Raw genomic sequence first — 12,470 nt, forward strand, 5'->3', positions numbered from 1 at the left:
GGGGAGAATGGATAGAACGAACGATTCACAATCCTATTCTTCTCGTTTCCCATCCCCCCTGACATGACGCGGACGAGCCTGCCTCGTCGGTCGAGGTTCGATAGTCAATTCATCATCGCCATGGCGTCCGTGTTGAAAATGGGCAGCCGCCACACTCCTTCCCCTCCCCCGGTGAGCGTCCCCACCCCCATCATCACCTGTCCTGTAGGTACGACGTCTGTCCGAGATTGAAGCCAGCGTGTAAGCCACGGCCAGCCCGCTGCACAGGGGATACCTGAAAGGGGACAAGGCAGCAAGATCTGGATTGCGGCAGCTTGGCGTGATTGGCGCTCATGATGTCCAGCATGGGTATAGTGTACCTCACTAGTCTTTCTTTTTTCTTGTCGTTTGTTTTCGTATTTGTTCTCGTGATAATTATCCAAATAAACGCCATTTTGTAAACAACCGACCCATCTTTTTGCCTGACTCGGCAAGTGTGCTAGCGCCAGAGCCAAGCCTGGCGTGGCACTCCCGCCCAACGCGCGAGGATTGTAGAATTTGGAAAATGGGGCGCCAGCCGCCTCCGCTCCCGCCGGTACTTCAATCCCATTTGGTGGTGGTACACAGATCGTGTAGCACAATCTTGGCTGTGCTGTGTGCCAACCTTTGCATCCTTCCAGCCCCGGAAGATTTTTATCGTACGTGTGCGAAGGGCTGCAGCAAGTCACCACCGCAACACAACCAACAGCACCTATCATTGATCCAAGGCTCCATTCACCCCACCCTTTCCGGAGCAATGCCAGTATGTGTAACCAACTCCCCTGGATAGTGTGTGTGCGTGTTTGCTTGTGCGTGTAAGTGTGCGTGTTTGCGTGTGCGTGGGGTGTGGTGTGGTGTCAAAGCCAACAAAAACGCCTATTAGAGACGGTGAAAAAAAAAGAAGAGAAATAAAAGAAGGGAAAAAACAACCAAAAATCAAAACACCTGTTGAAAAAAAAGGTCGTCATGCTTGACCCATGCTTGCCCCATGCGACCGAAATACCGCAAACTAGAGCAAGACGGGGGTGGAAATGGAGGGGGACCATGTGCATTTACGACGAGACGGAACGAGAAACAGAACAGGAAGACGACGGCGACGGCAAGGCAGCCAAAATGAGGAAATGATGGAGCGAGCGAGCAGCGGCAGGGCGAACACAGCGGCCGAGGCCAGGCCTGCAGGAGTGCGGCCTCGCCGTCACCCTTCTGTCTCGGCGCTGTTCCTGCCCCGTGCTCCCTCACCGTCGTCTCCCCTCCAGGGAAGGTCGGGCGCCGCGCTCCCTGCTGGATGGACATGCCGTCTGTCCTCGGGGGTTGCCTGGGCGGCGAGCTATATGCTGTTTGGGTAGGTCTTTCCCTGCCAGTGGGGGTGTGTGTAGAGCACCTGCCGTGCCAGAGATCCAACGGCAACCAGGACTGGGGAGAGACGGGCCTTGATGGGGAAGGAGGGACCATCCATGAACATATGGCAAGAGCGTCAATTCTGAGCGTTCTGCCTGTGCCTGTGCCTGTGCCCGGGCCTGTACATGTGCCCGTGGCTGGAGGCAGAGCGCCCAAAACGTAGGCGCCCTGCACGGCGCATACGCAGTGCAGACCAGCCCAGTGCATAGTACGTGTAGAGCAGCTGCCGTTCAGGCGCTCGCTGGGGACGGCAAAATGCTGCTCCAGTCGTGCTGGCTCAGAAAGAGAGAGAGGGAGAGAGAGAGAGTCGGTGGTGGTCTTGCTGTGCTCTTGTCACCATGCCCGCCGAGGGTCAACAGCCCTGGACCCTGCTCTAGTGGAAGACCGCAAGACTTACCCACAATAGGCAAGGATTGAACACCTTTATGGGGAGGGGCAGCATGCTGCTTGCAAGTTTCCACCACAGCTCGGCCGGGTTTAGTGTGCTTTTTTTTCCCCTGTATTTTTTTTTTTTTTGCCCAGCACCCTGGAGGAAGCGGTCGGACTATCTGTAGTTAGCTGCCCTGCCCTCCATCGTGCATGTCTGTCCTGTCTCCCCCCAGCAGTCCCACAGTTCACAGTTGCAACCCCCCACCCCTCCTGCACGGATCGACGCCGCTGAGATTCTGCTGCACTTCTGTATTCTCTTGGCAACGACCGTTCTTTGCAGACCAGGCCTTCTCTCGACGGCCGCGCTGCAAAGACGGCTCCAGTCCAAATCCCCTTCGCTGCCCAGTGCCCACCTCCCGCCTGCCCGTGCTCGTGCTCCAGACTAGCAGCCCGGTAACCCATTGCCATTGCCATTGCCATTGCCCTCCCCTGCTGCTACCTTGCACGCCTACCTTCCTCCACTAACTGCACACCTCGCCTCTTGGAGACGCCCCCCCGACCCCTCTCCTCCTCCTCCACAACTTGCTCGGAGCACCATCCTTACTACACGACAGGGCCACCATATTAAATATCTCAACCGTCTGGTAGTTCCTGGGAGGCACGCCGACGCGAGTACATATCAGGCCTGGGCGCGCTCTCCATCCATCTCCTCCTCTGCTGCTGCTGCACTACTACCCTACCCCTTGGGTTTGTGGACGTCAACATCTAGTACCCTCGACCTTGGTTCTTTCCGCAACCCGAGCCACAGGTCGTCCCCACTACAGCAAATAAGAAGGATACGAAAAAGAAAATAAGAGCACCAAAAGAGATCAGGTCCCGAAGCCCCAATAGAAAAAAAAAGAAAAGACAACAGCACCGCGGCACAACGACGATCTTTCGGCCGGACGGAGCCACTTTCACCCCCAGGTATCCCACCCAGCCCATGCCTGCTATATGCCAGACAACATCCCACAGTATTTATCACCACCTCCATCCGCGCCCAAGTCTCGCATCCTCCACACCACTCGCCTCCCAGCACTTCCAACACCAGCACGGCCCGGCCAAGGTGCTAGCGTGTCAGCAATAGCCAGCCGCCCTAGCAGAGGAAGCGACGGAGACATCGGTCATCAGCTGTTTTCGAGCACGACCGCCAGCACGCCAGCTACGCCGTCGACGCCCGTCAACTAGCAGCACTCTTAGCTCGCTTGTCCAAGCCGGCAGCACAGAGGGGAGGGGAAAGGGAAGAGAGAAAAGCCCACAGGTCGCCGCGCATCCGTCACCAAAGACGCTTCCCATCCACACCCTGCCGCGTCCTGCAGCTCTCCTTCCATCACTTCTCTAGTCCGTGGCGCATATCGCGTCGTCAACACCCAGGGTCCTTGGCTGTCTTGACGCCTCTTCCCTGAGCACTGACTGCCGCCGCCGCCGCCGCCGCCGCCGCGCCATACCCGCCGTATCTTCACATCATCAGCCTTCCCTCGCAATCACGTCCCCGGACACCAGGCAGCATCCCCAAACAAACGCCTCTTGTATCAGTGCCAACTCCACCGAAGCAAAAGAAAAAAAAAAAAAGGGACACGAGCTGCAGAACGAATGGGCTGAGCCACACCCGTGGTAAACTTTTTGTCTGCACAACTGGCTCTTGGGCTGCTGGACTGGTGGCTTGCCCTTTACATCCCCCACCCCCAACCAAGCGTATCGTCACCAGTTGAGGCCACACACACACACACACCACCCCCCGTCGAGGAAACCGCGGTCCTGTCCTGATCGGCGTACAAACTGTACCCGCGTCGAGCCACTTTGCAGCACCCGCTTACCTGGCGCAAAAGTCGCTGCAGACGGCCCCTCATTCCCGCCGCTACCAGCTGTGCCGAAGCAGAAGCGCGACCTGGGTTCTGTGCTTTTGGCGTGGACCGAGTGCCGGTTCTTGGGGCGTGCCTCTTTTATGGCCCACCCCGTATAAAGCAAGAACCTTTCGCTCAACCACGTCAAAAAAACTTTAACCTTCCCCCACCACCCACCGTCCAAACTCACACAGCTGCCGCCCGCCTGTCAGTCACCTGGGCCGGTCTGCTGGAGCTGCTCGGCGTATAAATCCGCCATAGGGCTGCGCTTCCCACTAGCCCTGGACGCCGGCTCCAAAACCGCAGGCCCAGCTTTCTCCGTCAGGTTCGTTCGGCCCTTCTTCCCCCTCAGGACCTTGGCGCCCGTCCTTCTTGCACTCCTTTCTTCTTGGGAATCGCTCGTTATCTCTCATTTGGCACAACACATGCGCCCGACCGCTCCTTCCTCAGAAACACACACGCTCACTTTAGTAAGAACTCTGTCGTCTAACTTGCGCAAAGGAATTTTCTTCCCACCTGGCATTTTGTCTTTGCAGGGAGACTTCCGGCGGCTTCAACAACAGCCGCTCAGGAACAGCTAGTTTTTTTGACTTCTCCAACGCTCCCCGTCCGGACCCTTTAAGCTTAACCCTCTCCGGCGAAGGGGTTCTGGCCTTGCTTGAGCGGTGTCCTTTCGGCCTAGTAGATTCTGGGTTCATCTCAAACCCGATCGCCATGGCCTCACCAACAACAGCCGGCGGTGGCACCCCGCCATTGGCAGTCACGTACGAGGGTTTCGTCGGAACCACGATGGATGCTCTCATCCTGTTCGAGGCCTGTCTACAAGGCGCTCTATACCACGTCCCGCGCCGACCCCACGACCGCGAGCGGGAGACACTGATCAGGAGCGGTGCCGTCTTCGTGTACGAGGAGCACTCGTCGGGCATCAAGAGGTGGACGGATGGCTACAACTGGAGTCCAAGCCGGATACTCGGCAACTTTCTCATTTACCGCGAGCTGGAGGGACCATTTCCCCCCGGAGAGAAGAAGAGGGCACGCAAGCCCAAGAAGAACACGCCCTCTAAGACGGCCGAGAACGCGAGAGCAGCGGCTGCCATAGGCGCGGCAGCCAGCCAGACCACCGGTCTGGAGGAGGGAGAGCAGAGCAGAGCCGAGTCAGAGCGATCGCTAATCGGGTCGCTGATCGACTCGTACCCCTTCAAGGAGGGCGGCCTGGTCAAGAAGACCATCAGCGTTCAATGGCAGGGCGTGCCTCACCACCTGGTTTCGTACTATAAGGTGGACGACGTGCTTGCCGGCAAACTGGTGGCGCCCTCAAGTCACCCAAGATTCAACCGCCTCATCCCTCGTGCCGCACTCTTCAGCCAGCAAAACTTCCGCAATCCCGTCTCGGACTCGGACCCTAGATTAATGTCACAGTTCCACACGGAGCAGCCGACTGCATACGATTTTATGCACCCTCAAGGTGGCATGCCCATGCCCACGCAAGCGCCTCGATCCATGTCTGGGGGCGGCATCCCAGTTCTCCCGACGGATCATCTGTACCGACAGTCGACCTTTCCGCAGGTCCCCCACGTGCAGCATTCAGTCCCCTTCACACTCCAACAACACATGCAGCCCATGATGACAATGGGACACTCGTTTCAAGGCCATAGCCACTACGAGCCACAGCAACATGGCCATTTCGATGAAGCAGACGGCGCACACTACGACGCGCATAACGGCCACTACGAGGCCCAGAACAGCCACTACGGAACCCACAGCGGGGCGGCAACATTCCCTGCGTACGACAATGGGATTGGCATGTTCCCCATGGCCCATCACGAGGGCGACGGCCAAGATCGCAGCGGCGACATGGGCCCAGAGGTGTTTATGGGTACCATGCTGCCTCCCAGCAGTCACTATACTAGCTGATATAGAAGAGGCGGGGGGATGATTGACTTTTGGGGGGTGGGGGGGAATAGGCGTCCAAAGGTGGGCCTGCAGTTACACGAGACCAGATGCTCGAACCTACTAGGGATTGGAGTTTGGCCAGAGGCCGGTTTGCTGCCAAAGGTGGCTGGGTGTGCTTTCAATACGGCCCGTTTTGGGCCTTGGGGGGAATAACCACAGTTAGTTCTAGCGTTTTCGGCTTTGAATGGGCTTCATGTACAATACAAAAGGGGTAAAGTAAGATCTTTTGACTTTCAGCGACTAGGATATATATTTTTAAGAACAACAATCATGACAGAATCCCAAGACGAAGACGCGCACGTTGTCATGTTTCTGGCACTGGTGACGTTGTGAATCCTGAGCGCCCAGGTCTGGAAGGTGATGTATGTGTTAGACTGCCCAGGCAACTTCGGTTGGCTGAGAAAGTGGGGCTTTGCAGTGCATGGGGCAATCTGTCAAGGTACATCTGTGGCTTTCATTGGGCAGCGCGATCTGCAAGCCCACCCAAGCTGATGTGGAGCACCAAGGGCAATTCAATTGTCAACCCAACCTGGACAGAATCAATGGACCGCATTGATTCGATCGCTCACTCCATCCGCCTCCCAAGGCTCCCCCCCGACTTTGGGCTTCTTGTCTAGCCGTCAGTGGCCACATTCATGATGCAGAGACTCTGCGCCCGCACGGCGCTGGCTGCCAGCAAGAGAAGCACGGTGGCAACAGCAACAGGTACATGTCGGACTGCGGGCTTCCTGACCATGACACCCTCACCTCGGCCCTTCCTGCGGCACCTCTCGGCCGGCGGTGGTGATGGTGGTGCAGGTGCTACCTCGGCGACTCCGCTGCCGTTCCTATCCCCCTCGCTGCTGCTGGCGGCGCGGTCCCCATCAGCTGCGGCTGCGGCACCCTTGCTCCGGGGCCGCCGCTGCCTCTCGCTCTCCGGCCCCTGGCGCACTCGTTCTAGAGGGTAAATTTGCCCTGTTGCTCGTTGCTTCTTTTCTTCCATCCTGCTTCTTTATCCTATTTGCCATCTGCCCCACGGCTGGTTTCCCTGTCCCCCGTCGAACCAACCATAAACGGGCAAGGTAAATGAGGCTCAGCCTCCTGTGGCGCCCCAGGGGTTCGTGGTGTGGACCAAGCGCCTCCTCCTTCTCATCACAGACGGGGGTGGCCTGGTGGCTGATTGGCTGACTAGCAAGGGTCTAGACCAGGGCAGCAGCCTCACAAGGGCGCCCATGACCATGATGAGGCTGTTGGTGCCCCGCGCCCCTCATCTCCCTCGGCCTCATCGGTCTCTCCACCACGGGGCCACCCTGCTGCGACCCAGAGCCAGGGAGCCGCCAGGCTGCCACCTGCTTCCCCGCCGGCCTTGGCGGCCCGGGAGAACATCTACACGATCCCAAACATGCTCACGGCCTCGCGCCTGGTCGCCGCCCCCATCATCGGCTACGCCATCCTGCACGACCAGCACGCCCTCGCCCTCGGCCTCTTTGCCTACGCCGGCCTGTCGGACCTGCTCGACGGCTGGATCGCTCGCCGCTGGAACCTGGGCACCGTGGTCGGCACCATCATCGACCCCATGGCCGACAAGACCCTCATGCTGGTCCTGACGCTCAGCCTTGCCGCCAAGGGCGCCCTCCCGCGTGAGTTTTCCGACTTGTCACCTTGGAGTCTTACTTCTTGTTCCTTCTGATTATGACACCTCACCTACATTCGTATTACGGCCTGTCGTAACTCAAAACTTACACACCCTCCCCCAAGCTTGGCCTATTTTGATATCCCCTCGTCATTGGTTCCTTTAACCCACTTCCCTTTGCTTTTTTACTCCTTCTTTTCTTCTTCGGTTTTTCCTTTTGGTGCCCCCTCGTCGTGTTGTTGGTGACCCCTGTCGAGGACCCCTTGATGGCTCAGGGCCAGCCGCGGATTTGGCCGCCGGTCTGGTGCTTGGCCCGATTATCCTTGCCTTCCCAGGATATGATGCAAACTAGAGGGGGGTCTTTAGTAGACCATCCGCGCTAGCGCGGAGGACTCGTGCCAACCCATTATCCCAGATGGTGTGCTCGGACCCTTGCCGACCCCTCGTTGATTCTCGGCCGCCCCGAGCGCCCGTGTTCCCCTTGCCGCACCCCCCTCCTTCCTGCCTTGGTGCTGCATACGGACCAAATAGCATCGCGGCTGACGCCAGACTAAAATAACAAAAAAAAAACAACGTTGCAATGTCCGCTGCTAGTCTGGCTTGTCGCCCTGATAATCGGCCGCGACGTCGGACTCGCCATCGCGGCCATCTACTACCGGTGGGTCTCGCTTCCGCCGCCAAAAACCTTTGGGCGCTACTGGGACTTCTCGCTGCCCTCAGCAGAGGTTAGGCCGACCACAATCAGCAAGTACAACACGTTCCTGCAGCTAGGTCTGATGGGCCTGACCGCTACCGCCCCTGTCCTGCCCTTGGACCTGTCGGCATCCTTGACTGGCTTCCAGTGAGTGCTATTTGCTTTGACACCCCTCCCCTCCCTCGCATTGTCTGCCAGCCGCCCTGCACTGGTTTTGTGCTTTTTTTTTTTCCTATCTTCTTTTCTGTGACGATGCGCTTGTCTTGCCCCCCCGCCACACACGCCCCTCACCGGTCAGTAAGACCTTGCCCGTCGTATCCTGTCGTATCCCGACGTTTGCCTCGGTGCCATGACATCTGTCCATGCAAGTGCTCATTGCAACACGGGACTCTGATATATACGCACATATACACACAACACGCACGCACGCACGCATGCACGCACAACGCTTTGGCTGTCTGTCCTTGCATGCATGTCAGCTATCGACTAACTCGCATTTGCCAACCCACCTTTTTTCGTCTCTCAGATACGTGGTCGCGGTGACGACGGTCTGGAGCGGAGCTAGTTACGTGTTCAGCAAGGACGCCGTCAAGATCCTGTCTGACGCGAAGTCCGCAAGCACGAAGCGGCCACCTCTCTGAGAGGAAGGGAGAAAAGAGAATAATGGGTGTGGAGTGGCGCTATTGCAGCCATGCTAAAATAGAGAAGAAATGCACTGCACAACAGTAAATAACATAATACACGGCATGGACTTGGCTCTAGTGCAAAATGACCACCCGTGGCGCAGGGGAACTCGGTGCCTTGTCACTGGCGAGGATGGCTGTCTACCCGGGTTTCCTTAACGAGTAGGCTAGGTACATTTTGGATGTACGCGCAGCACAGCATGCACGCCTACCACGCGCTGGAAACGACACGGCGAAAGCCCTCCAGGGTCCGGACCCCGGGGCAAACCAGCTGCTCCTCAGGGCAGACGAAACGCAGGAACGTAAGCCCGCCGTCACTGGCGTCCTCCTCGCCGCCGCAGTTGGGGGGGTTTTGCTTGTCCATTACGGCCATGTCCCCCCTCCCCGTTAGCCGGGCGCCCACGCAGGCGGCCAGCCCATGAAAAGGAGCGGGTTAGGACCACGAGTGCACAAGAGGAGAGAGGCCGCCGCAGGGCATAATGCGCCGATGGTGCCAAAAAAAAAAAAAAAGGTATAAAAAAAAGGCAATCTCGCACACGGACGTACATACCTACATACATGTGGTTGCATTTCTAGGGACCCTGAAACAATAATTTTTAATTTTTTTTCGCTTCTTTTGCTCGTGATAGTTGCGGCCGCTGGACGCCACCACCCCTCTTGTAGCCGTCACACACAAAAACACCAACCTCACCCACCCCCCCCTTCGGCCATTTTCTCGGCGGGGAACTGAGAGATTGGGAAAAGGAAACGAGGTCACGGCAAGGAATATGACGCGAACGTCGCTGTTGCGCCATTTTCCTTGCCTGCTGGGTGACGTGCGGGTGTGTTTTGCTAAAAAAAAAACGTATTGTGTCACCACGTCCGCGTTGGCTATTTGGGGCGGGCGGGGAGAGGCTCGCCCTCCCCTGATCGATGATGATCTCGACTGGTCGGTGTGAGAAACGACAAGAGATGCCGACAACAAAGGAAAACAGGAGGCTGGCTTTGCCACCGACTCTGGTTGTTGGGTGTGTGCAACGCGGCCATTTATGCGCCCCCTTTGCATGTTCCGGCTGCCTACCGCTCGACGGTCTATTCTGGAAATGGCATATTTGACTTCTTTTCGGGAATGAGTGGCAAAAGCCCAAGTCACTGAAAGGGAGGCATCTCCTCTTCCCTGTGTTAGAGTTTGACTGGTGGTGGCTGTGACTACCTCTGATATCATACATGTTGCATGCTGCTTTTCCCCAAGTGCCCCAGGAAGAAAATCTCCATGTCCGACTCCTCAACTCCGTGAAATAGCCTGCTTGAATTTGAAGGGCAAATCTGCCGCCACCAGCATCGTCGTGAACGGTAGAGGGGCTTAGGGCGGGATACGTGGGTATAATAGTGTACAAAAACAAGGAAGTAAGCAGGACAGAACGCCAAGGAAGTATTAAATATATCAGGCGATAGAGCCCGCCTGCTGGAAGCCCGGCCTACACGGAAGCCGAAGCACGCGCGGCGTCCAAGCACGGCTCCTCAGGCAGGGCCGCCTTCGGGCCGGTAGCGCGGGCCTTGCGGCCGACGGCGCCGCGGACGTGGGCGAGCAGGCGCACGAGGCCGGAGGGGGTGACGCCCTCGAGCCTCCTGGCCTGGCCGAGGGTCTCGGGCCTGACGGCGGCGAGGACCTGGCGCTCGGCCGTGGAGATGCCGACGACGGCGGCGTAGTCCATGTCGGCGGGCAGCAGCAGGGCCTCGTCGCGCGACGCGCGCTCGTGGTGGCCGCGCTCCCTGCGCACGTAGGGCTCGTAGGCGGCCTCGATAGCGACGCGCTGGCGGACCCCCGGCGAGAAGTCGGTGGCGGCCCGCCCCAGAGCGGCGACGCTGCTACCGGCCACGTCGTCGATAGTGTACCCTCGGCGCACCATGGCGAGGCCGTCCATGGCCTCGCTCGAGTTGCCCACGTTGCTCAGCCCGGCCGCGCGCCAGCCCTCGCCGCCGAGGCGGACGCCGGCCAGGAGGTCCGTCAGCTCCGCCACCTGGGCGCGCTCGCGCTCGAAGGCGGCCCAACGCGCGTCCGAGACGACGCCCCAGGAGCGGCCCAGGGCCGTCAGGCGCTCGTCGGCGTTGTCGGCGCGCGTCGACATGCGGTACTCGGACCGCGACGTGAACATGCGGTACGGCTCCGACACGCCCTTGGTCACCAGGTCATCGATCATGATGCCGATGTAGCCGTCGGCCCGCGAGAGCGTTGCCGCCGGGAGCCCCAGCGCCGCGCGCCCGGCGTTGATGCCGGCCACGATGCCCTGGCCCGCGGCCTCCTCGTAGCCCGTGGTGCCGTTGATCTGGCCGGCTAGGAACAGGCCCAGGATGGCCTTGGTCTCGAGCGACGTCTTGAGCGAGCGCGGGTCCACGTAGTCGTACTCGACCCCGTAGCCCGGCTGCAGCATCTTGACCCTCTCGAGGCCTGGGATCGTGCGTAACAGCTGCTCCTGCGCCTCCGCGGGGATCGTCATGGATAGGCCGTTGGGGTAGACGACATCCGAGTCGAAGCCCTCGGGCTCGAGCCAGACGATGTGCCGCTCGCGGTGGCCGAACCGTATGATCTTGGACTCGAGCGACGGGCAGTAGCGGGGCCCCTTGACCGTCTCACGGATATGGATGGTCTTTTCGAGGTTGGCGCGCACCACGTCGTGCGTGGCCTGGTTGGTGTAGGTGGCGTGGCAGTCCAGCTGCTTCTCGACCGCGACGCGCTCGTTCATGAAGCTGAAGGGCATCGGGGGCTCGTCTCCGTGTTGCACCTCAAGCATGCCAAAGTCGATACTGCTCTTGGCGAGCCGCGGCGGCGTTCCCGTCTTGAGCCTGCCCATCTGGAAGCCCGCGTCCCTGAGGGAGCGGCTGAGCCCAAACGTGGCGGCCTCGCCAATGCGGCCCGAGGGGAAGCTCTCCAGCCCGATGTGGATCTCGCCGCCCAGGAACGTGCCCGTGGTGATGACGACCTGGCCCGTCGCGAGCTCTTCGCCCGACTCGAGCCGCACCCCCGCGATCTTGCCCTGCCCCGGCCTGGCGTCCGGGCCGTCCGCCTGGCCGAGCACAATGTCGGCCACACTGTCCAGCACGACCGTCAGGTTGGGGTGGCCGAGCAGCGCATCCCGCATGTGCGTCTTGTAGAGCTCGCGGTCGATCTGGGCGCGGGGCCCCCAGACGGCAGGGCCCTTGCGGCGGTTCAGCACCTTGAACTGCACGCCCGCGCGGTCGACGACGCGCCCGGCCAGGCCGTCCAGCGCGTCGATCTCGCGTATGATGACGCCCTTGCCGATGCCGCCGAAGCTCGGGTTGCACGAGCAGGTGCCCAGGTTGTCCGTCTTGGGCGTCACCAACGCCGTCCTCGCGCCCGTCCGCGCCGCCGCGGCACACGCCTCGGCTCCGGCGTGGCCTCCGCCGATGACGACGACATCAAACTTCCTATACCGCCATCATTGGACCGAGGTCAGCTGGCTACGACCCCGTCCAGTGGAGATGCCAGGGGGGAATCACCTCGCAAGTTCGTTGACCGTGGCAAACGTCCTCCTCCGCCCGGCTCGAAAACTGGCGGGAAGGACGAGTCTAGTTGGGCCAAGTGCGCCCAAAAAGGACACAGAAAAAGGCATGGCTATCAACAAGCTCATGCCAGCGCCTGGCGATTAAAAGGCATGGCTTTGCGGGAGGATGCGCAATTCACAAATCCCATAGAGGTGCAAGCTCGCCGTCATGGGAACTTTTCGCTTATCGATAGGGTAGCCCACCACAGGTAGGCTTTAACCCCAACCCTGAGCGCTAGAGAACCCTGCCGACATTGCACATTGCCTCGAACAAGACTGACTGTGTTGGGTTGGCGATTTGTGTCCGAGTTCTTTTCA

At 59.5% G+C, this 12,470-nt stretch overlaps 6 protein-coding genes across 6 annotated transcripts; 3 read left to right on the plus strand and 3 right to left on the minus strand.

The window, feature by feature from the left end:
* Positions 1 to 954: 954 nt before the first annotated feature.
* GGTG_01741 (hypothetical protein) lies at positions 955 to 2,408 on the minus strand (the record flags this gene model as incomplete). Its single annotated transcript, XM_009219511.1, has 3 exons — positions 955 to 1,688; positions 1,814 to 1,913; positions 2,319 to 2,408. 3 exons carry the CDS (start codon positions 2,406 to 2,408, stop codon positions 955 to 957), a joined length of 924 nt encoding a protein of 307 aa, XP_009217775.1.
* GGTG_01742 (hypothetical protein) lies at positions 2,384 to 3,265 on the plus strand. The gene has a single exon (XM_009219512.1). It carries the CDS (start codon positions 2,779 to 2,781, stop codon positions 3,010 to 3,012), a length of 234 nt encoding a protein of 77 aa, XP_009217776.1. The 5' UTR covers positions 2,384 to 2,778; the 3' UTR covers positions 3,013 to 3,265.
* A 1,117-nt stretch (positions 3,266 to 4,382) lies between these two features.
* Positions 4,383 to 5,908, plus strand: GGTG_01743 (cAMP-independent regulatory protein pac2; the record flags this gene model as incomplete). Its single annotated transcript, XM_009219513.1, has 1 exon — positions 4,383 to 5,908. The coding sequence occupies one exon, from the start codon at positions 4,383 to 4,385 to the stop codon at positions 5,580 to 5,582; it is 1,200 nt and encodes a 399-aa protein (XP_009217777.1). The 3' UTR covers positions 5,583 to 5,908.
* Positions 5,909 to 6,152: 244 nt separating this feature from the next.
* Positions 6,153 to 8,683, plus strand: GGTG_01744 (phosphatidyl synthase). The gene is made up of 3 exons (XM_009219514.1): positions 6,153 to 6,564; positions 6,804 to 8,074; positions 8,454 to 8,683. The coding sequence occupies exons 1-2, from the start codon at positions 6,257 to 6,259 to the stop codon at positions 7,288 to 7,290; spliced, it is 795 nt and encodes a 264-aa protein (XP_009217778.1). The 5' UTR covers positions 6,153 to 6,256; the 3' UTR covers positions 7,291 to 8,074; positions 8,454 to 8,683.
* A 135-nt stretch (positions 8,684 to 8,818) lies between these two features.
* Positions 8,819 to 8,983, minus strand: GGTG_01745 (hypothetical protein; the record flags this gene model as incomplete). The annotated part of the gene is made up of 1 exon (XM_009219515.1): positions 8,819 to 8,983. One exon carries the CDS (start codon positions 8,981 to 8,983, stop codon positions 8,819 to 8,821), a length of 165 nt encoding a protein of 54 aa, XP_009217779.1.
* A 705-nt stretch (positions 8,984 to 9,688) lies between these two features.
* On the minus strand, positions 9,689 to 12,310 carry GGTG_01746 (hypothetical protein). The gene is made up of 2 exons (XM_009219516.1): positions 12,109 to 12,310; positions 9,689 to 12,036 (listed from the first exon to the last, which is right to left on the minus strand). Exons 1-2 carry the CDS (start codon positions 12,237 to 12,239, stop codon positions 10,068 to 10,070), a joined length of 2,100 nt encoding a protein of 699 aa, XP_009217780.1. The 5' UTR covers positions 12,240 to 12,310; the 3' UTR covers positions 9,689 to 10,067.
* Between the last annotated feature and the right edge of the window lie 160 nt (positions 12,311 to 12,470).

The sequence above is a fragment of the Gaeumannomyces tritici genome (assembly GCF_000145635.1).
Source record: "Gaeumannomyces tritici R3-111a-1 unplaced genomic scaffold supercont2.1, whole genome shotgun sequence".
Taxonomy (NCBI): Eukaryota; Fungi; Ascomycota; class Sordariomycetes; order Magnaporthales; family Magnaporthaceae; genus Gaeumannomyces; species Gaeumannomyces tritici.